This window comes from Salvelinus alpinus, chromosome 5 (genome assembly GCF_045679555.1).
Source record: "Salvelinus alpinus chromosome 5, SLU_Salpinus.1, whole genome shotgun sequence".
In the NCBI taxonomy this organism is placed as follows: domain Eukaryota; kingdom Metazoa; phylum Chordata; class Actinopteri; order Salmoniformes; family Salmonidae; genus Salvelinus; species Salvelinus alpinus.
Genome location: NC_092090.1, coordinates 82,686,292 through 82,709,499, shown reverse-complemented (window position 1 = coordinate 82,709,499; position 23,208 = coordinate 82,686,292). Strand labels below are relative to the sequence as shown.

At 40.3% G+C, this 23,208-nt stretch overlaps 1 protein-coding gene across 1 annotated transcript; it reads right to left on the bottom strand.

The window, feature by feature from the left end:
* Positions 1–50: 50 nt before the first annotated feature.
* On the bottom strand, positions 51–21,988 carry ppef2a (protein phosphatase with EF-hand domain 2a). Its single transcript, XM_071403769.1, has 16 exons — positions 21,934–21,988; positions 18,016–18,143; positions 17,366–17,420; positions 17,085–17,260; positions 16,862–16,976; positions 16,647–16,693; positions 16,335–16,501; positions 16,199–16,235; positions 9,179–9,328; positions 8,590–8,946; positions 7,376–7,561; positions 6,615–6,757; positions 6,401–6,512; positions 1,760–1,921; positions 1,412–1,499; positions 51–989 (listed from the first exon to the last, which is right to left on the bottom strand). The coding sequence occupies exons 1-16, from the start codon at positions 21,986–21,988 to the stop codon at positions 736–738; spliced, it is 2,232 nt and encodes a 743-aa protein (XP_071259870.1). The 3' UTR covers positions 51–735.
* Between the last annotated feature and the right edge of the window lie 1,220 nt (positions 21,989–23,208).

Here is a 23,208-nt window from a genome sequence, read left to right as displayed (position 1 = left end):
TGTTCTCCCCACTGTATAACCTTACTGCCACATCCAGTGAACAGGTGGACAGGTTGGCAATGACACGATTCAATCAGTACATTAATAAAAGTTTCACTAAAATGATGGAATGCTTTCCCTATTCTATCACTAAGGCACCAATAAGAGTCCGGATCTATTTACATGAATCTGGCAAAAATATCATGTTTTTCATATTTGAAAGTTTCAAATTATGTGCAAGTCACTCCGCTTGGAAGGACATAAACTGTGACAACGTTGTGTATATTTATTGTTGGCCTCTGCATCTGCATACATACTGAATTAATCCAAAACTACATCACTCTGTGGTGTCTTCTTGAATTTCAACCTATGACGAAAATAAATTCCAGCCATCCTCTCTAATCACCAAGGAGATTGTCTGCTATCCACCTTCTAGCCTAATCGACACTGCTGTAACACTCCATAGTCTCAGTGTCTCAATGTGCGTCAATGATCAAAGCAGCTTGTTGGCTTGTTTGTTTGTGCGCTACCTCCATAGCCCCTGAGGTAATAAACAAGCAGTCTCTTACATTCTCTCTCTCCATACAGACCTTCTCCCACTAGTAGTAGTTTGTTGGTCTTGGGTGGAGAGTGTCTTGAGTGGATAGTGTCTGCTTTTTTTTTTACTTACTCAAACTACTACATACTTGTTGGGCGCACCCTCCAGTCCCACTAATCCCTCATATATTGGGTTCCCCCTCCAGTCCCACTAATCCCTCATATATTGGGGTCCCCCTCCAGTTTGGTCAGGTCAGTGGTGGTCCCCATAAACATGCTCTTTCCCCTCTCCAGACGGCTTTTCTTGTCTGTCAGCCGGAAGGCCTCCATGAACTCATCGATGTCAATGTTGCCGTCCTGGTTGGTGTCTATGGTGACGGACAGGTCCGAGATAGCCTCGTCAGTGATCTCCATCTTTAAGAAGGCACTCAGCAGCTTCCACGTCTGACGGAAGTCCTCCATTGTGATGAACCCTGGAGGGAGGCGGGAGGAGGGGGAGAGAGAGTGGAGGGAGAGGCAGGAGAGAATGGTAGAGAGGAGAGGGAGGAGAGAGGGGAAGGAAAGATGGAGAGCCAGTGGGATGAGGGGAGAGATAAGTAGCAGGGCTGGTGTCAGTTGGCTGGATGTGATACTAGAAGACCACTGGGTTAATCCTAAAATCAGCCACCACCTACTGCTGACGTTAGCTTTAACACCCCACAGACAGACTACAGGGAGGTTGGCCTCAATAAGTACGACATGTGTCTGAGTGTACTTACATATGTACGTATGCAAACTACGCACCCCAAACAAATAACACAGGTAACCGATAGTTGACGTCATGTCTTGTGCGATCAAAACATTCACCTGAAGAAACAACACATGGAATGAAGGCAGAGTAAAGGAGTATTGTTACCTGAGTTGTCTAAATCCACTATTCTGAAGATGGTCTCCAAGGTGGCGCGATGGCGGTACAGGGTCTCCAGCAAACCCTGATCGATGTGCTGCATAGGCAATCAAGGGGAGAGTTGTCTGTGAACACTCTATGGAACGACACCAATTATTTTCTATGGCATCAGGTTTTGAAATAAGAGGTGTGTCATGACATAACAACTGTGTTCCCACAGAATGCTATATAACCATGAATGCTTGGATAAGACAAACAAACACAATTAGCCTGTAGGGACAGAAGTATGTACATCCACAAGGATTTGATCAGTATTGTCAATATGGAAGTTAAATGACAGATGTAACATGCCATTACCTCCATTTGTGGCTCTTTTATGGAGAGTTCCTGGAACCACTCCTGGTAGTCTAACATGCCCCCCGGGGTCTTGCAGGTGGCCAGCTGAAAGCGCAGCATCCTCCAGGGTAGGCCTAGACGGAGCACACTCTCTACCGCCGTAGCCCAGTCATTCAGAGACACCTGCCCTATGTTGGAGATAGGGAGGAGGGGACTACTTAACATATATATATATATATATACACACACACATACATACATACATACATACATACATACATACATACATACATACATACATACTCATACTCATACTCATACTACTACTACACATACATATCACTACATACACACTATACAGTGGGGAGAACAAGTATTTGATACACTGACAATTTTGCAGGTTTTCCAGCTTACAAAGCATGTAGAGGTCTGTAATTTTTATCATAGGTACACTTCAACTGTGAGAGAAGGAATCTAAAACAAAAATCCAGAAAATCACATTGTATGATTTTTAAGTAATTAATTTGCATTTTATTGCATGACATAAGTATTTGATCACCTACCAACCAGTAAGAATTCCGGCTCTCACAGACCTGTTAGTTTTTCTTTAAGAAGCCCTCCTGTTCTCCACTCATTACCTGTATTAACTGCACCTGTTTGAACTCGTTACCTGTATAAAAGACACCTGTCCACACACTCAATCAAACAGACTCCAACCTCTCCACAATGGCCAAGACCAGAGAGCTGTGTAAGGACATCAGGGATAAAATTGTAGACCTGTACAAGGCTGGGATGGGCTACAGGACAATAGCCAAGCAGCTTGGTGAGAAGGCAACAACTGTTGGCACAATTATTAGAAAATGGAAGAAGTTCAAGATGACGGTCAATCACCCTCGGTCTGGGGCTCCATGCAAGATCTCACCTCGTGGGGCATCAATGATCATGAGGAAGGTGAGGGATCAGCCCAGAACTACACGGCAGGACCTGGTCAATGACCTGAAGAGAGCTGGGACCACAGTCTCAAAGAAAACCATTAGTAACACACTACGCCGTCATGGATTAAAATCCTGCAGCGCACGCAAGGTCCCCCTGCTCAAGCCAGCGCATGTCCAGGCCCGTCTGAAGTTTGCCAATGACCATCTGGATGATCCAGAGGAGGAATGGGAGAAGGTCATGTGGTCTGATGAGACAAAAATAGAGCTTTTTGCTCTAAACTCCACTCGCCGTGTTTGGAGGAAGTAGAAGGATGAGTACAACCCCAAGAACACCATCCCAACCGTGAAGCATGGAGGTGGAAACATCATTCTTTGGGGATGCTTTTCTGCAAAGGGGACAGGACGACTGCACCGTATTGAGGGGAGGATGGATGGGGCCATGTATCGCGAGATCTTGACCAATAACCTCCTTCCCTCAGTAAGAGCATTGAAGATGGGTCGTGGCTGGGTCTTCCAGCATGACAACGACCCGAAACACACAGCCAGGGCAACTAAGGAGTGGCTCCGTAAGAAGCATCTCAAGGTCCTGGAGTGGCCTAGCCAGTCTCCAGACCTGAACCCAATAGAAAATCTTTGGAGGGAGCCGAAAGTCCGTATTGCCCAGCGACAGCCCCGAAACCTGAAGGATCTGGAGAAGGTCTGTATGGAGGAGTGGGCCAAAATCCCTGCTGCAGTGTGTGCAAACCTGGTCAAGAACTACAGGAAACGTATGATCTCTGTAATTGCAAACTAAGGTTTCTGTACCAAATATTCAGTTCTGCTTTTCTGATGTATCAAATACTTATGTCATGCAATAAAATGCAAATTAATTACTTAAAAATCATACAATGTGATTTTCTGGATTTTTGTTTTAGATTCCGTCTCTCATAGTTGAAGTGTACCTATGATAAAAATGACAGACCTCTACATGCTTTGTAAGTAGGAAAACCTGCAAAATCGGCAGTGTATCAAATACTTGTTCTCCCCACTGTATACATACACATAAATATATACACACATATATATACATACACACACACACACACACATATATATAGTTGAAGTCCAAAGTTTACATACACCTGAGCCAAATACATGTGAACTCAGTTTTCACAATTCCTGACATTTAATCCAAGTAAAAATTGTCTTAGGTCAGTTAGGATCACCACTTTATTTTAAGAATGTGAAATGTCAGAATAATAGTAGAGAGAATGATTTATTTCAGCTTTTATTTCTTTCATCACAATCCCAGTGAGCCAGAAGTTTACATACACTCAATTAGTATTTGGTAGCATTGCCTTTAAATTGTTTAACTTGGGTCAAACATGTTGGGTAGCCTTCCACAAGCTTCCCACAATAAATTGGGTGAATTTTGGCCCATTCCTCCTGACAGAGCTGGTGTAACAGAATCAAGTTTGTAGGCCTCCTTGCTCGCAGATGCTTTTTCAGTTCTCACAAATTTTCTATGGGATTGAGGTCAGGGCTTTGTGATGGCCACTCCAATACCTTGACTTTATTGTCCTTAAGCCATTTTGCCATAACTTTGGAAGTATGCTTGGGGTCATTGTCCATTTGGGAGACCCATTTGCGACCAAGCTTTAACTTCCTGACTGATGTCTTGAGATGTTGCTTCAATATATCCACTTAATTGTCCTTCCTCATGATGCCATCAATTTTGTGAAGTGAACCAGTCCCTCCTGCATTATAGCACCCCCACAACATGATGCTGCCACCCCTGTGCTTCACGGTTGGGATGTTGTTCTTCGGCTTGCAAGCCTCCCCCTTTTTCCTCCAAACATAACGATGGTCATTATGGCCAAACAGTTATATTTTTGTTTCATCAGACCCCTGGACATTTCTCTAAAAAGTACGATCTTTGTCCCCATGTGCAGTTGCAAACCGTAGTCTGGCTTTTTTTATGGCAGTTTTGGAGCAGTATCTTCTTCCTTGCTGAGCGGCCTTTCAGGTTATGTCGATATAGGACTACTGTGGATATAGATACTTTTGTACCGGTTTCCTCCAGCATCTTCACAAGGTCCTTTGCTGTTGTTTTGGGATTGATTTTCACTTTTCGCACCAAAGTACATCCATCTCTAGGAGACAGAACGCGTCTCCTTCCTGAGCGGTATGACGGCTGCGTGATCCCATGGTGTTTATACTTGCGTACTATTGTTTGTACAGATGAACATGGTGTTTGGAAATTTCTCCCAAGGATGAACCAGACTTGTCGAGGTCTACAATTTTCTTTCTGAGCTGATTTCTGGCTGATTTCCCCAGGATGTCAAGCAAAGAGGCACTGAGTTTGAAGGTAGGTCTTGAAATTCATCCACAGGTACACCTCCAATTGACTCAAATGATGTCAATTAACCTATCAGAAGCTTCTAAAGCCATTACATAATTTTCTTGAATTTCCGAAGCTGTTTAAAGGCACAGTCAACTTAGTGTATGTAAACTTCTGAACTTCTGGAATTGTGATACAGTGAATTATAAGTGAAATAATCTGTCTGTAAACAATTGTTGGAAAAATGACTTGTGTCATGCACAAAGTAGATGTCCTAACCGACTTGCCAAAAGTATAGTTTGTTAACAAGAAATTTGTGGAGTGGTTGAAAAACAAGTTTTAATGACTCCAACCTAAGTGTATGTAAACTTACGACTTCAACTATATATATATATATATATATATATATATATATATATATATACAGTACCAGTCAAAAGTTTGGACACACCTCACACCTCATTCAAGGGTTTTTCTTTATTTTTACTATTTTCTACACTGTAGAATAATAGTGAAGACATCAGGACTGTGAAAAAATACATATGGAATCATGTGGTAACCATTCTTCAAAGTAGCCACCCTTTGCCTTGATGACAGCTTTGCACACTCTTGGCATTCTCTCAACCAGCTTCATGAGGTAGTCACCTGGAATGCATTTCAATGAACAGGTGTGCCTTGTTAATTTGTGGAATTTCCTTCCAAATATTTTGATTTGTTTAACATTTTTTGGGGTTACTACATGTGTTTTTCACAGTTCTGATGTCTTCACTATTATTCTATAATGTAGAAAATGGTACAAATAAAATAATCTCAAATATAAAATATATTTTGATTTGTTTAACACTTTATTGGTTACTAAATGATTCCGTATATGTTAAATAGAAAATGTAGAAAATAGTACAAATAAAGAAAAACCCTTGAATGAGTAGGTGTGTCCAAACTTTTGACTGGTACTGTATATATATATATATATATATACATTAGTTGCATCCTTTTGGATTCTTTTTTTTCTACCACCCCCCGCCCTGGTTGGAGAACTCGTTTTCGTTCTCTCTGTCTCTCCCTGTCTCTCTCTCTCTATATATATATAGAGAGAGAGATAGAGAAAGAGAGAGAGAGAGAGAGAGAGAGGGAGAGAGAGAGAGAGACAACGAGAACGAATTCTCCAACCAGGGCAGGGGGTGGTAGAAAAAAAAAAATCCAAAAGGATGCAAGTAATATTATTTGATTTAAATTGTATCTGATAATTTCATAGCTGATCTATTCCCCCCAAAAAAACAACCACAAAATAAGATATTATATCTCATGAAATATGAGTATAAACAATTAAAGGGTGTAAATTGTATTAAATCACATAAATCTTAATCCTTTGGGGGAATATTTGATCATGGCTATGTCAATTGATACGACACCTGTTTTGTCTTTGTCAAACTCTTGGAAGGCACTGACAAGGTCAGACTTGTGTGCAAACAGCTGTTCCCGCAGGACCTTGAGGGCTGAATGTTCCACCTTCCCCACACTGTAGTCCAGACAGGGAGAGCAGATCAAACTCTGTCCACGTCAATTTAACAATCTTAATTTTATTAATCTAAATAATTTTCCATTGTCTGTTGTAGCTTACTTTTTCCTGAGGGTGAGTTCTCGAGTCATACTGCTAGCCTGGTACTGAATCAAATAAGGCACTAGGTCTGGTCCCAATTTCACGTAGGCCCCTCTGTTGCTGCCCACTTCATAGTAGTTGGAGGCAGAGAACAGGGTGAGGACCTGTTGTACAAATTGTAAACAATACAGAATTACCAAACAGTGAAAAGCAATGTTTAAGTTTCCAGAAACCTCTCGTACTGCACTTTCATAGCACACAAATGTAGGCTGACTAAAGCAAGTGAGCAGCTTTACAACCCTTGCTTGACTTGGGCAGGAGCTCACCGGAGCTGATTACCGGCACCTGTTACTCTTATAGAATATTAGCTCAAAAGTATGGTGGAGCAACTGCTCCCCTCTGCCAAGTGAGAAAAGACTTTAGTGTAGGCCTATGTCACGACAGGGCAGTGGGCATAGTGGGCATAAATGGGACTTAGCATTCAAAATATGCCATTACCAAGGCCAGGAGTTGTTCCTGGCCACATGACCTGACTAGGACAAACTTGTGGCCCTAGTTATAGCGTATAATGAGGGTCTAGAGTGTTTTATGATCAGGTCACGTCTCAGAGTATTGCTGATCTGACATCAGATTTGCCATTTAGATCATAATGAATATGATTATATGGACAGGGGGAAGTGTAATATATCCACACTCCTACTCTGAGACACTGTTTGGATACAGGCCCTAGTCTTACCCATCCTACGTAATCCCTTAGACACCTTTAGCCTGACTGTTCTCACCCTGCGGTTGTGGCAAAACTCGTAGCCATCCTGCTTGCACTCGTGGGAGCGGATGATGAGCTGCATGTTGTGTCTGTCCAGGAAGTCCTGGGTGACGTCTGGCCCCCAGTAGCAGCCTCCTCCCCGCACCTCGTTGGGTATGCAGCCGTTCTGAGACATGGGGTCACTCCACAGTAGGTCCAGAATCTAGTCATATAAATAATACATTGTAAAATTATTAGCATTTTTGTCAGACCCAAGGACTTTACAATAGGCTATCATAAGGAAAACAAAAAGGACAGTAAACAAATGACTGGTATAGGGCTATAAGTAGATATAGAGGTGAGAAGACCATGGCTGTATCTCAAATGACATTCCCTAAACAGTACACTACTTTAAGCTAGCGCTTATATTATATCAGAGTATATACTACATACTGCTGACAATCATTCACCATTTAGGAGACAGATTTTCCTTAAAATACTGTGATGGATTCAGTTGAATGACTATTGTACTGTAAGACACATTAACCTTCACCATTGAGTTAAAGGGAAGAGAACAAAACGTAGTTGGCTCCTCTTGTAAAATGAGGGTTTGTCCTGAAACGTGGCAAATTGACAAATTGGAAAACAAGATTGTTATTCAGGTTGACGGATTAACGGTCCTCTGTCTTACAGTCTGTCTACCAGTGACTAAGTAAGTGACTGTAGGCAGGTTGGCATTTACTGTCATGAGTCTTGCCCTGTAGGCAGCTCTGCAGAGTGGTGACTAACTGGCACAGCCATAAAGTCATAAAACCTGATTTTAAACATAACCCTAACATTAACCCTAACTTTAACCACACTGTAAACCCTAATGCCTTAAACTAAGCTTTTTGTTTTCATTAATTTGTATGATATAGACAATTTTGCAGCTGGTCCATCTAGCGCCTGCGGCACTCCAGGACCAGGGTTGCCTACCTTTGATCTAGTGGAAACCTCTCAGTTCTGGCTCAAGGGAAAGAATCATGACAATAAATGTCAATCTGCGACATACACAAACAGAGCATAGAGCACTCCTAGTGCTGAGGTGGTGTTGAACAACCAATCATGAGTAACTGACCGAGTATCGAACCTGTACAGAGCTAAAGGCTAAAGTCGTCAGGTCTCAGACAAGGTTACTGTTACTCATCACACAGCACAGTTCACCAAACCACCTCTCTAGTCTACAACACATCCCCAGCCGGAATTCCTCACCTGTTTCCACTCCTCTACGGTAGTGTCTGCTGTGTCGGTGGATTCCTGCGACGCCGAGGAGACGGCCAGGTTGTTGAGGTCCCCCTGACTGTGGCTGAACCCGCCCTTGATGAAGCCGGATTGCCTCCGCCGCACCTCTATCTCCTCGTCAACGGTCCGGGGGACCCTGCCGGAAAAGTCCTGGAGTGAGCGGCGCTGGAAGCCATCCCGGGGTCCGAAGGAGTTGGCCTTGATCAGGGAGACCCGGCGCTGGTTGTTCTTGGTGCCTGACAGGTCGTCTTCCATATCCAAGTCCACAGAGGACTGACTCACTGGGTATTGTGTCCTCTTCTTAGGAGGCCTCAGGGCTGACACGTACTGGGAGACGTCAGAGAAATAGAGATAGAGAAACGTGGAGGGAGAGAGAACACAAAGGCATTATTTCAATTATATGAAATAATTTATTAACATTTACATCTGTCCTCTTTGTCAGTCCGTGGAAATCGACCGTTTTCCCTTTTCTTCATGTGTTTGTACAGTGTATGTTCCACATTATTTTTGATTGATTGATTGATAGAAACTACACTTGTCTAGAGAAAGTCTCACTTACTTTGTGTCTGTCCACTCTGGCTATGAGGCAGAGGTCCGTGGTGTTGGAGATGCCCCCATGCAGGATCAACACTTTCTGATCGATGACTGTTGCCAGGGGCAACCAGCTGAAGATCTTCTGAAGCAGCTTTAGGATCCTCTTGCCGTGCATCTGAGGACAAGGGAAATGAACTACAATTATAATTAATCACTGCATTGTTGAATAGATGAGAGGAGTGTGACATTTTGTCCCTATATGTGCCAGCAAAGTTGGGAATTGTGTTTAAAAAAATGTATGTCAAACTGATCTGGCTTTTAAACCAGTGTAAACAAATAATCACTTTAGCTGTACTGTTTTGATGCATGTTTAGAATCTGGGTAAAGATCCAAGAGTGCATTGCTGCGTGGGCATAAGTACAGTAAAGCCACTGATCATCCTGACTCACTGTAACCTGTAACCGGCACATTGAGAGAACACTGATGACCTTAAGTCATCTTGTTAAGCAACCTCTTAATCCTTTTACTGGACGTTACGCAGAGGAGTCAGTGAGTGACCCACATTGAATGTAAAAATACACCCCTTTTAAATTTCTGAGCAATGAGCAAGCCAAGTGCAGTTTATAGTTGTGATTCCAAGTTATCAAAGTATTAAATAAAGATACTAGCAAAGAGATTTTCCTCATGTTTTATAAGTAGGATAAAGAGGATTTAATGTCAGATGGTCAACAAACTATTCAGAACATCCTGCACGTATTTCCAGTCCTACATGAGACTGACATCAGTTCTCTGTCACCTGGAGCTGCATGGCAAATGGTTCAGGAACACAAGGATAGGACAATGCCCAAAGACTGGTCAGCCCTTTCTCCTCTGGGGGGCCAAAATGAACAGTTTTTTTTTTCTACCACCCCCTGCCCAGGTTGGAGAATTCGTTCTCGTTGTCTCTCTCTCTCCCTCTCTCTCTCTCTTTCTCTATCTCTCTCTCTGTATATATATATATAGAGAGAGAGACAGGGAGAGACAGAGAGAACGAAAACGAGTTCTCCAACCAGGGCGGGGGGTGGTAGAAAAAAAAGAATCCAAAAGGATGCAACTAATGTATATATATATATATATATACAGTACCAGTCAAAAGTTTGGACACACCTACTCATTCAAGGGTTTTTCTTTATTTGTACTATTTTCTACATTTTCTATTTAACATATACGGAATCATTTAGTAACCAATAAAGTGTTAAACAAATCAAAATATATTTTATATTTGAGATTATTTTATTTGTACCATTTTCTACATTATAGAATAATAGTGAAGACATCAGAACTGTGAAAAACACATGTAGTAACCCCAAAAAATGTTAAACAAATCAAAATATTTGGAAGGAAATTCCACAAATTAACAAGGCACACCTGTTAATTGAAATGCATTCCAGGTGACTACCTCATGAAGCTGGTTGAGAGAATGCCAAGAGTGTGCAAAGCTGTCATCAAGGCAAAGGGTGGCTACTTTGAAGAATGGTTACCACATGATTCCATATGTATTTTTTCACAGTCCTGATGTCTTCACTATTATTCTACAGTGTAGAAAATAGTAAAAATAAAGAAAAACCCTTGAATGAGGTGTGAGGTGTGTCCAAACTTTTGACTGGTACTGTATATATATATATACAGTGGGGAGAACAAGTATTTGATACACTGACAATTTTGCAGGTTTTCCTACTTACAAAGCATGTAGAGGTCTATAGTTTTTATCATAGGTACACTTCAACTGTGAGAGAAGGAATCTAAAACAAAAATCCAGAAAATTACATTGTATGATTTTTAATTAATTAATTAGCATTTTATTGCATGACATAAGTATTTGATACATCAGAAAAGCAGAACTGAATATTTGGTACAGAAACCTTAGTTTGCAATTACAGAGATCATACGTTTCCTGTAGTTCTTGACCAGGTTTGCACACACTGCAGCAGGGATTTTGGCCCACTCCTCCATACAGACCTTCTCCAGATCCTTCAGGTTTCGGGGCTGTCGCTGGGCAATACGGACTTTCGGCTCCCTCCAAAGATTTTCTATTGGGTTCAGGTCTGGAGACTGGATAGGCCACTCCAGGACCTTGAGATGCTTCTTACGGAGCCACTCCTTAGTTGCCCTGGCTGTGTGTTTCGGGTCGTTGTCATGCTGGAAGACCCAGCCACGACCCATCTTCAATGCTCTTACTGAGGGAAGGAGGTTGTTGGTCAAGATCTCGCGATACATGGCCCCATCCATCCTCCCTTCAATACGGTGCAGTCGTCCTGTCCCCTTTGCAGAAAAGCATCCCCAAAGAATGATGTTTCCACCTCCATGCTTCACGGTTGGGATGGTGTTCTTGGGGTTGTACTCATCCTTCTATTCCTCCAAACACGGCGAGTGGAGTTTAGAGCAAAAAGCTCTATTTTTGTCTCATCAGACCACATGACCTTCTCCCATTCCTCCTCTGGATCATCCAGATGGTCATTGGCAAACTTCAGACGGGCCTGGACATGCGCTGGCTTGAGCAGGGGGACCTTGCGTGCGCTGCAGGATTTTAATCCATGACGGCGTAGTGTGTTACTAATGGTTTTCTTTGAGACTGTGGTCCCAGCTCTCTTCAGGTCATTGACCAGGTCCTGCCGTGTAGTTCTGGGCTGATCCCTCACATTCCTCATGATCATTGATGCCCCACGAGGTGAGATCTTGCATGGAGCCCCAGACCGAGGGTGATTGACCGTCATCTTGAACTTCTTCCATTTTCTAATAATTGTGCCAACAGTTGTTGCCTTCTCACCAAGCTGCTTGGCTATTGTCCTGTAGCCCATCCCAGCCTTGTACAGGTCTACAATTTATCCCTGATGTCCTTACACAGCTCTCTGGTCTTGGCCATAGTGGAGAGGTTGGAGTCTGTTTGATTGAGTGTGTGGACAGGTGTCTTTTATACAGGTAACGAGTTCAAACAGGTGCAGTTAATACAGGTAATGAGTGGAGAACAGGAGGGCTTCTTAAAGAAAAACTAACAGGTCTGTGAGAGCCGGAATTCTTACTGGTTGGAAGGTGATCAAATACTTATGTCTTGCAATAAAATGCAAATTAATTACTTAAAAATCATACAATGTGATTTTCTGGATTTTTGTTTTAGATTCCGTCTCTCACAGTTGAAGTGTACCTATGATAAAAATTACAGACCTCTACATGCTTTGTAAGTAGGAAAACCTGCAAAATTGGCAGTGTATCAAATACTTGTTCTCCCCACTGTATATAGTTGAAGTCGTAAGTTTACATACACTTAGGTTGGAGTCATTAAAACTTGTTTTTCAACCACTCCACAAATTTCTTGTTAACAAACTATACTTTTGGCAAGTCGGTTAGGACATCTACTTTGTGCATGACACAAGTCATTTTTCCAACAATTGTTTACAGACAGATTATTTCACTTATATATCACAATTCCAGAAGTTCAGAAGTTTACATACACTAAGTTGACTGTGCCTTTAAACAACTTGGAAAATTACAGAAAATGATATCATGGATTTTGAAGCTTCTGATAGGCTAATTGACATCATTTGAGTGAATTGTAGTTGGTGTACCTGTGGATGTATTTCAAGACCTACCTTCGAACTCAGTGCCTCTTTGCTTGACATCGTGGGAAAATCAAAAGAAATCAGCCAAGACTTCAGAAAAAAATTGTAGACCACAAGTCTGGTTCATCCTTGGGAGAAATTTCCAAACGCCTGAAGGTACCACGTTCATCTGTACAAACAATTGTACGTCAGTATAAACACCATGGGACCACGCAGCCGTCATACCGCTCAGGAAGGAGATGCGTTCTGTCTCCTAGAGATGAACGTACTTTGGTGCGAAAAGTGCAAATCAATCCCAGAACAACAGCAACGGACCTTGTGAAGATGCTGGAGGAAACAGGTACAAAAGTATCTATATCCACAGTAAAACGAGTCCTATATCGACATAACCTGAAAGGCCGCTCAGCAAGGAGAAGACACTGCTCCGAAACTGCCATAAAAAAGCCAGACTACAGTTTGCAACTGCACATGGGGACAAAGATCGTACTTTTTGGAGAAATGTCCTCTGGTCTGATGAAACAAAAATAGAGCTGTTTGGCCATAATGACCATCGTTATGTTTGGAGGAAAAAGGGGGAGGCTTGCAAGCCGAAGAACAACATCCCAACCGTGAAGCACAGGGGTGGCAGCATCATGTTGTGGGGGTGCTTTGCTGCAGGAGGGACTGGTGCACTTCACAAGATTGATGCCATCATGAGGAAGGACAGTTAAGTGGATATATTGAAGCAACATCTCAAGACATCAGTCAGGAAGTTAAAGCTAGGTCGCAAATGGTTCTTCCAAATGGACAATGACCCCAAGCATACTTCCAAAGTTGTGGCAAAATGGCTTAAGGACAACAAAGTCAAGGTATTGGAGTGGCCATCACAAAGCCCTGACCTCAATCCTACAGAAAATTTGTGGGCAGAACTGAAAAAGCGTCTGCGAGCAAGGAGGCCTACAAACCTTACTCAGTTACACCAGCTCTGTCAGGAGGAATGGGCCAAAATCCACCCAACTTATTGTGGGAAGCTTGTGTAAGGCTACCCGAAACGTTTGACCCAAGTTAAACAATTTAAAGGCAATGCTGCCAAATACTAATTGAGTGTATGTAAACTTCTGACCCACTGGAAATGTGATGAAAGAAATACTACTATTACTAATCTCTCTACTATTATTCTGACATTTCACATTCTTAAAATAAAGTAGTGATCCTAACTGGCCTAAGAGAGTTAATCATTTTTACTAGGATTAAATGTCAGGAATTGTGAAAAACTGAGTTTAAATGTATTTGGCTAAGGTGTAGGTAAACTTCCGTCTTCAACTGTGTCTCTCTGGTACAGTATCCAGAACATTGAATATTGAATGGTATCCATGTATAGTTTCTATCTGAAACTTGTTCACTGACGACACCTCTGATGCTATCTATATACAGTACCAGTCAAAAGTTGGACACAACTACTCATTCAAGGGTTTTTGTTTTTTTAAGCTATTTTTTACATTGTAGAATAATAGTGAAGACATCAACACTATGAAATTACACATATGGAATCATGTAGTAACCAAAAAAGTGTTAAACAAATCAAAATATATTTTAGACTTTAGATTCTTCTATGTAGCCACCCTTTGCCTTGATGACAGCTTTGCAAACTCTTGGCATTCTCTCAACCAGCTTCATGAGGAATGCTTTTCCAACAGTCTTGAAGGAGTTCCCACATATGCTGAGCACTTGTTGGCTGCTTTTCCTTCACTCTTTGATCCAACTTATCCCAAACCATCTCAATTGGGTTAAGGTCCTGGTGATTGTAGAGACCAGGTCATCTGATGCAGCACTCCATCACTCTCCTTCTTGGTCAAATAGACCTTACACAGCCTGGAAATGTGTTTTGGGTCATTGTCCTGCTGTTTAAGTGTGCCTTGAATTCTAAATAAATCACTGACAGTGTCACCAGCACAGCACCCCCACACCATCACAACTCCTCCTCCACGCTTCACGGTGGGAACCACACATGCAGAGATCATCTGTTCACTTACTCTGCGTCTATAAAGACATGGCGGTTGGAACCAAAAATCTAACATCTGGACTCATCAGACCAAAGGACAAATGTCCACCGGTCTAATGTCCATTGCTCGTGTTTGTTGGCTCAAGCAAGTCTCTTTTTCTTATTGGTGTCCTCTAGTTGTGTTTTTTTGTTGTTGCAGAAATTCGACCATGAAGGCCTGATTCACGCAGTCTCCTCTGAACAGTTGAGGTTGAGATGTGTCTGTTACTTGAAATCTGTGAAGCATTTATTTGGCCTGCAATCTGAGGTGCAGTTAACTCTAATGAACTTATCCTTTGCAGCAGAGGTAACTCTGGGTCTTCCTCTCCTGTGGCGGACCTCATGAGAGCCAGTTTCATCATAGCGCTTGATGGTTTTTGCGACTACACTTGAAGAAAGGTTCAAAGTTCTTGAAATGTTCCATATTGACTGACATTCATGTCTTCAAGTAATGATGGACTGTCGTTTCTCTATGCTGATTTGAGCTGTTCTGGACTATGTCTTTTAACAAATAGGGCTATCTTCTGTATACCACCCCTACCTTGTCACAACACAATTGATTGGCTGAAACTCATATTTTTATTTATTTAACCTTTATTTTACTAGACAAGTCAGTTAAGAACAAATTCTTATTTACAATATATGTTCCTTTATTATTTTCTCCTAACCCTACCACCCCTCCCCTAATTACTTCCAGCTTATACATACTATATACATTTTATAGACACAATGTATTTTACAATAGTTATCTTTTGTTTGTTTTTAATCCCATCCTTCAAATACCATCAACCCCTCCCATCTATTTCTGAAGCCCATCCAGTTCTATTTTGCCATATATTTTTAACTGTGCTGTTTCACAAAGTTCTGAACCTATATACAATTTACAGACACAGTATATTTCCCATTAGTTATCTTGTTTTTAATCCCACCCTTCAGCTCCACTCAACCTCTCCCATCTATCTCTTAACACCATTCATTTATTTTTATTTTTTATTAGCCATATTTTTTTCAACTGTGTTATGTTTCACAAAAGTTCTGAACCTTTCTATTCTCATAGTTGCTACTGATTGCAAATTAAAGATAAAAAAAAAATCTAAAAGTATTACTATACTATTGAATCCATAATACTTGATTGTGCATGATTCAACTGTAGTCTCTTGCATATTGCTAATTATACTTATGGAGTCAGATAAACATTTTAATAGGCTAATTGCTTAGTCTTATTACAAGTCGCATGTGAGGTATTTATAATATCGTATGCACTGTATTATATTATATATTATTATAATATATATAATATATATTATATATTATATGTATTATATGCACATGTCAAATATTACTGCCCACTACAAGTTCATCTTGTGTTAGTCAACACTTCACCAGGTTGTGTTCTTTATTTATTTAACTTTTCTAAAATGAAACCTACCTTGTATTTCCCCAACACCTCCTTGGTGAAGCCATACCTAAACAAACGACAAGGAGATACCAGAGTTGAAAATATAGGATTTTTAAAATTATTAAATAGATTGAATTCGTACATGATCAGTGTTTTGACTGTATACCTCAAGTTGACAATATGGTCTTCATGGTTTCCCCTGTTGAGGTGAACATCGTTTGGATACACGAGCAGGAAGGCAAAAAGGATGAGGAGAATCTCAATGGAATCTTTGCCTCGATCAACAAAGTCTCCATTGAAAACATATGGCCGCTCCAATGATGGCATGCCATTCTACAGGGGAAACAATAAACACAACAGACTATGAATATCTTAAATGTATATCTTCATATCTATTATGGGGGAAAGTTTCAACAAAAATAATGATTTAATTTCATATGTATTTAGCTGATAAATTGTAGCAGATGACACACAGTACCTTGTAAAATATCAACAGCAGGTCTTCAAGCTGCCCATGTAAATCACCTTGGATTAAACAATGCTGTATAAATACACTGATATAACTATTACAGTTTATCATTTGCTAATATTTGTATAATTTAAGGTATATAAAAAAAACATTTGAAAAGGGTTGCTCTCCTCAATGAGGTGAATCGAGACAACAACAAAAAACTGTGGTGATTTATTACTCACCACAAACTGTGATTTCTTTGCTGTGACAGGTGGAGATTCGACTGATGTTCGGCAGCTTTCGGAGTAACTTCCATGTTTCCAGGAGAAGTTGGAGAACGTACCGAGAGTGGAGCTGCTACTGGGAGAAACAGTTGTGTAGTGAAGGGGATTTGTGATAAAGCTAAAGCACTATAGTTAGGAACAGAGAATCAATTTAATTCTAACGGTACATAAATGCACCTACTCTTTTATTCCTGAAGGCCTCTACCATGGCAGCCACTTGTTCCACAGTAAGAGGGAAGATAAGACGGGGACCTGAGTAGATCTCTGGCACCTCAATATTCTTATAGCAGAAGTGCCTCTCCCACTCTGTATCGCGGCACACTTCATTTTCTCGGAATATGTGGGAGATTAAGTTGCCTGTAGTGGAGAAACCACAGGTATAATATGACAACGTTCGTGAAGCAGAAATAAGGGTCCCAATTGTATACAAAAGCCACAACAGAAGGGCAGGGAAAGTCTTACGTTCAGTGCTAGTTGGGTTGAAGTTGTCCATGAGGTAGCCAAGGAAATTGTAAAGCTGCATAGAGAAGAGAGAGATAGACATTTTCTTTAGCAAAGTTTCACAAAGTATTCTATAAGTAGCTATTCACCAGGGGAACTGTATGATTGTGTTGAATTACTATGTATTAAACCTTTCCTCAGACAAAGTAAATACTAATATTGCACTTTATGGATGATTTATTTGTAAATGAAAGTGTATTAGCCTGCAATATTGCATTTTCTCTTAAAAAACATCTAATGTTAATCAATATTTTACTTTCTTATTTATTCTACTTTCATTTGCTATGTCCTTCGAAGCACAGGAGGATACTAATTGAAGGTTACACCTTAATTGGGGAGGACGGGCTCGTGGTAATGGCTGGAGCAGAATCAAATACATCAAACACATGGTTTGACGCCATTCCATTTGTTCCGTTCCAGCCATTATTATGAGCCATCCTCTCCTCAGCAGCCTCCACTGCTTCGAAGGTAGTGTACCAATTCATGGGGAACAGCTGGGGGGAGGGGCATGAACCAGCTACCATGTAGTTGCAGGGCAAGTGCACTACCAACTGTGCCATAAAGTCTCTGGCAGTTGTACACTAATATACAGGGTGACTACAGTGTCTCACTTTGATCTGGGCCTGCTCCCCAGAGTATTCTATAGACTGGAAGATGTTCCAGGTGTATCTGCGTCTCATCTCCATACGAGCCACATACTGACGGTACCAGCGCTGGATCAACACAGCTGCCTTCATCGCTGTTGGACAGAATAGAGAGAGACCGTTCAGTGCTAGACCTAGACCCACGAACATGCCTGTGTATGCTCATGCATTATGTGGTGGTATGTCTCTGGGTGGGTCACAACAGTAGAGTATTAGATATATAATCACAACAGTATTATAACAAGGACAGATCATTGACTGCCATGATTTATCAATGCCAGGTCTGGCCATTGTGTAACAAATACCTGGACCGATTCTGGTCCCAGTCCACCCTTGCTAATGGGACACAACAACATACTGTCCAACAAAAGCCAGACCACTACAGCCTTGACCTTTGACCCAGACTGATCCTGCAGTAAACATTCCACCTGTTTCCTGTTACAAGTAAACAACATCAACATAGAAGGGAAGCATGTGGGCTTACATGTGATGGCTTCATGTAGCGTTGCAGATACAGAAAAATAAGAGAAAATGCATTAAATTATTTCACACACATACAAACAGGTTAGGATTTGAGGTAAAGGAGGTAAAGTCACCATTATTCTGTGTATACTGCAAATTGGTCTACATAGAGGGCAATGCTAGAGGGCAATGCTTTATCTTTGTAGAAATTGCTTGAACATTGCTAAAATAAAAAAAAGAGCACACACATCCTCTAAAGGCTCCTACACATCTATCCAACTACAGCCAACCCAACCGGCTATAGATCATCATCAATATTTAGTTGGCTGTAATTGGATAATTGTGTTGGAGTCTTTATAAAGCATGGAGAAATGGATACATTATCAATGTTTCTCAACCTCCAGTCCGTGGACCGGCACTGTTCCCTGAAATGGTTACCAGACAGAAATTTAGTCAGCTCTCATTAAAGTGATGCTCCAAAGCATTTGTATAATATCAGCCAGTAGTTTTGAAAGTAATGCTCACGAGCCAAAATGGGTCCCCCAAAATTTTGCTAAATTGTGTAGTACATCATCCATTTCGTATGATATGTTACGAAATGTTTTTGCAATTCTTATGATATGTTAAGAATTGCAATTCCTACAATATGTTACTAATTTGTAAGGGGCCGCTTCAGACTTAGGAAATGTAGGCCTTTCCCATGCACTTCTCAGTATTTGGTTTTCAGACTTACCTTATTCAGTCAGGTAGAGCACTCTGCAGGTGTGGTTACCTTGCACGATCGAAATAAATGTAATTCAAATGCTGAAAACCCTCCCACTTGCTGGCCAACAGATTTTCTCGCAGAGTTTTTATTCAATAAGGTTTCCAGTACATTTATCTTGAGCCATCCTTTTAAATACGGTGTCCCTTTTAGTTTGAATTTTGTCAACAGACTCACTAGAATATATGGAGAGAACGGGTTCAGAATATCAGGAATCAATGAAAGAAAGTCATCTAAATATATGCACATTCGTCTCCATTTCACCACCAATTGGTAGATTAATAAATACTCTGATCTTGTAGATTATTTAAGGTTAGGAAAGTATTTTTGTATCAGAAAAAACAGGTTTGGAGAGCCTTTATGCACAAAATATATTGATTAATCAAAAATAAAGTGGTTTGATTTATCCTGAAAGTTGCCTTAGTCAGTTCTTCAACCCATGGTAATGTTGGAAGATAAGTCTACATAGAATTATAATAGGGAAAATAGTGTATAATAGTAGGCTATACCCTTGTCTATTGCCTGCACTAACCATCGGCTTCAAATGGTTACAGTTTGGTCTGCGTTCTGCTCCATAACAATTTAATTAGCCTACATGTTTTTTTTGTCCACCTCACTAATATGTCCGACCTCAAACCTTGTTATCAACTGTAGCTAATGATCCTCAGCAACAACCACATGGCCGTGACGACATTTACAGAGAAAGCAAATGAAAGTAAACAAAACAAAGTATGAAATGAAAATGTAGGCTATACCAACTAAAGGGAACTTACAGTAAATTGACAGTTGAATATGTGTGGTTATTAGGCCTACTGACGGTCGATACTGATAGTGGCTAATATTTATCACGATAGAAATATGAAATAGAGAAAGTCAAGATAGCCTATAAGTAAGACATTCGAGAGTATCCATCCCTGCAAGTTAAAAGGCTGTACAATTTTAATTCTGCATAATGGCACAGCATATTAACTTTAATGTGGGAAAGTTGATATGTTGCTTCAGTTTGCTGCTATATGAGTGGTTTCACATTTGTCTCCAGCGTCTATAAGATAAAAATATGTCTAAAACAATTGTCATTTATATTTACAATTCCCTTATCCAAACGGATTACTCATTTACCTAGCTCATATCAATAACTCTTATCAAGTTGTAACCGGTAGGTTCGTTAGACCTTATTCATGGAATCCTCACATGTAAAGGTGGTGGAATTATTAGGGAATTAAGTCAAGGTCAGAATACGGGGTATCTGTAAACACACATCCGCCACACCTTCATTTATTCAATCTCCACCCAAAACGAATAGCAGGTGAATAGCATAATATTCTCATGCTTAAATTCAATGTCAGAATACGCATAGAGAGAAAAGTGTATAAAAGGGAATTGCGTTCTATTTATGCTGCTTAAAGCGGCAATCAGCAGTTGAAACAATAACAAAGCGAAGTCCCCGCCCCTATTTTGGTAAAAGCTGAGGGATGGGGCTGGAGAAATGTAACCACTCTCAAATACATAGACAGAGCTATGGATACAAGGACTAACAATCCATGATATCAAAATGATAGTTTTAACCATGTTTTGCGGTTACATAGTGTTTGTTTACATTTACTTTATTACAAACATTGGAGTAAAACAAGCTTATATTTTCTGATGGGGTACTACAGTTGAACTAAGCTCATGAGGCATTAAAATGTTATATTCTTCAAGAATCAATGGATACATACTGTATAACTAATTTATAAGTAAAAAAAATAACTAATTATGTAGCAACTGCCCCTTTAATTCGGGCAATCCCAGACTGCATCTTAATAAATTTGATGTAAACCGTCCTCAGATTAGGAGGAACCATATGGTTCCTGGGACAAAAAGACTGATAGATATGGCACTGGACTCTGAGTTTACCTGTGACGATTGCAACTTCCATTATTTTATGGAAGAGAAATAGAGGGGTGTATGGTTAGAATATCTATCTTACCGAAGTTGATAAACAGAATAGAACATTTTTGAATAATTTACAGGAAATCATTATCAGTGGATGCTTTTTTCTATCCTTCCTGATGTATTGTGGTTATGATACATTTCATATGTCAACACCAATGACATTTTAGCAGCTGATCTTATTCAGTCTGACTTACAGGAACAATTAGGGTTAAGTCTTGCTCAAGGGTATATCAACAGATTTTTCACCTACTCAGCTCAGGGATTCGAACTAGCAACCTTTCAGTTAGTGGCCAAACACTCTTAACCGCTAAGCTACCTGCTAGCCTATGACACAAGTAAGATGTAAACATGATTCATGCTTGTAGAACAGTGGTATTCAAACTTTTTCAGTGGGGACCCCACTTTTTCCGCCCGAATTTCTAGGGACCCCATTTTTTCCCCAATAATTTCTCATGACCCCATCCCACTCAATTCTAATTAAACAAAATAAAACAAATAATTACATGAACTCAATCTCTTTTATTTTTTCAAATGATCTTTCTCAAAAATGTTTGTATATTGTCCCATACAATAATCTGTACTCCTTATTTCTTGTATTTTAATTTGATTTTTTAAAACATTTTTGCGACCCCACTGCAGTATCCCCGCGACCCCGACTTTGAATACCACTGTTGTAGAACATAAAGGCCAGTGATCAAGACTCTCAACTGTCAGGTTAGGCCTACCTTTTCCCCCCTTTTTTGTATGGAACTGGTTCGACTTTGCGACGCCACATCCCATGGTTATTCCTGTCAGGCAAACATGTTAAGAATCACAATTTATAGAAACTGGGCCATGTCACACTGCCAAACACTGAAAGACCAAAATAGATCCGACCCAGACAAACATGTCCACTACACAGAAACCAATGAGAGCACGGTGATGGGTGATAATGTTCCCTGAGACAACGTTTTAATCTTGTTATCTTCTGGCTCACCTCGGGCCTCATTGATTGACCTCAATCCTACAGTAGAGACTATGTATGTAATTCTATGACTTCTATGTAATTAAATGACTTCTATGAAATGAGATGTAGAAACAGTTTTACATTACCCTTTGGCAAGTTTGGTAAGGCCTATAATATGTATTGTGACTTTTAGTTTCTGAAATGTATGTATATACCAGTGGCTATCATGTAACAAACCATTATGGGAAATACTGTTGTTTCTATGACATTGTGAGTGTTGATTTCTGTGTTTCAAAAGCTGATTGTGTTTCTGAAATGGAAAGTCAGCGTTGTTTTTAAAGGACTAGCGGGTTTAATGTACATAAGATCAAAGAAAAACAGACAAATTAAAAGTCTATCACATAACATCTGACAATCACAATCTCTGATTGAGCTGACAAGAGGTACATTATGGAATTAATGTTGAATTAATTACATCTGTTATCAAACATCTTACTTCCCATAATAATTTGAGATATTCATTTTATTCTGCTTCTGCTTCTTCTTTTTCTTCTCTTCCACTTTTTTCATTCAGGAAACACTAAAATGGTAAGAGACCATCTTAAAGGACCAATCTGCGGTTTGAACAATAACGAAGCGGCCACGCTGTTTCGATAAAACAAGCATATATCTTGGGTTCTGATGGGGTATGACAGTTGAACTAAGCTCATTAAGCATTTATAACTTATATTCTTGAAGAATCAATGAGTATGTAGTATCGCAGATTGCCCCTTTAACATAGCCATATGAAAATTTAAATGCTTTTATCAAAGAAAAACAACTTACCTGGTCACCGGCGCTACTCTGTCAACAAGTTCCCAAGTATTTTGGCCATGAATGGTTGGTCTCAGTATGTATTCTTGGAGCATTTGCACCTTTGCATTTCTCTTCAATCCACACACATCAAGTCAAGGTTTGAGATCATACATACTAGTGAGGTGGACAATAATATTTTCCACTTAATTCTTATACTTCACTACTGACATCATGTGCTGCTATTCCATATGGCAGCTCT

Coding starts and splice junctions, on each gene's coding strand:
- ppef2a (XM_071403769.1), bottom strand. CDS start 21,988: ATGGGATGTGGCGTCGCAAAGTCGAACCAGTTCCATACAAAAAAGGGG. Junction 17,261..17,365: donor CAACCCAACTAGCACTGAAC/GTAAGACTTTCC, acceptor TCTCCACTACAG/GCAACTTAATCTCCCACATA. Junction 6,758..7,375: donor AGTTTTGCCACAACCGCAGG/GTGAGAACAGTC, acceptor TTTGTACAACAG/GTCCTCACCCTGTTCTCTGC.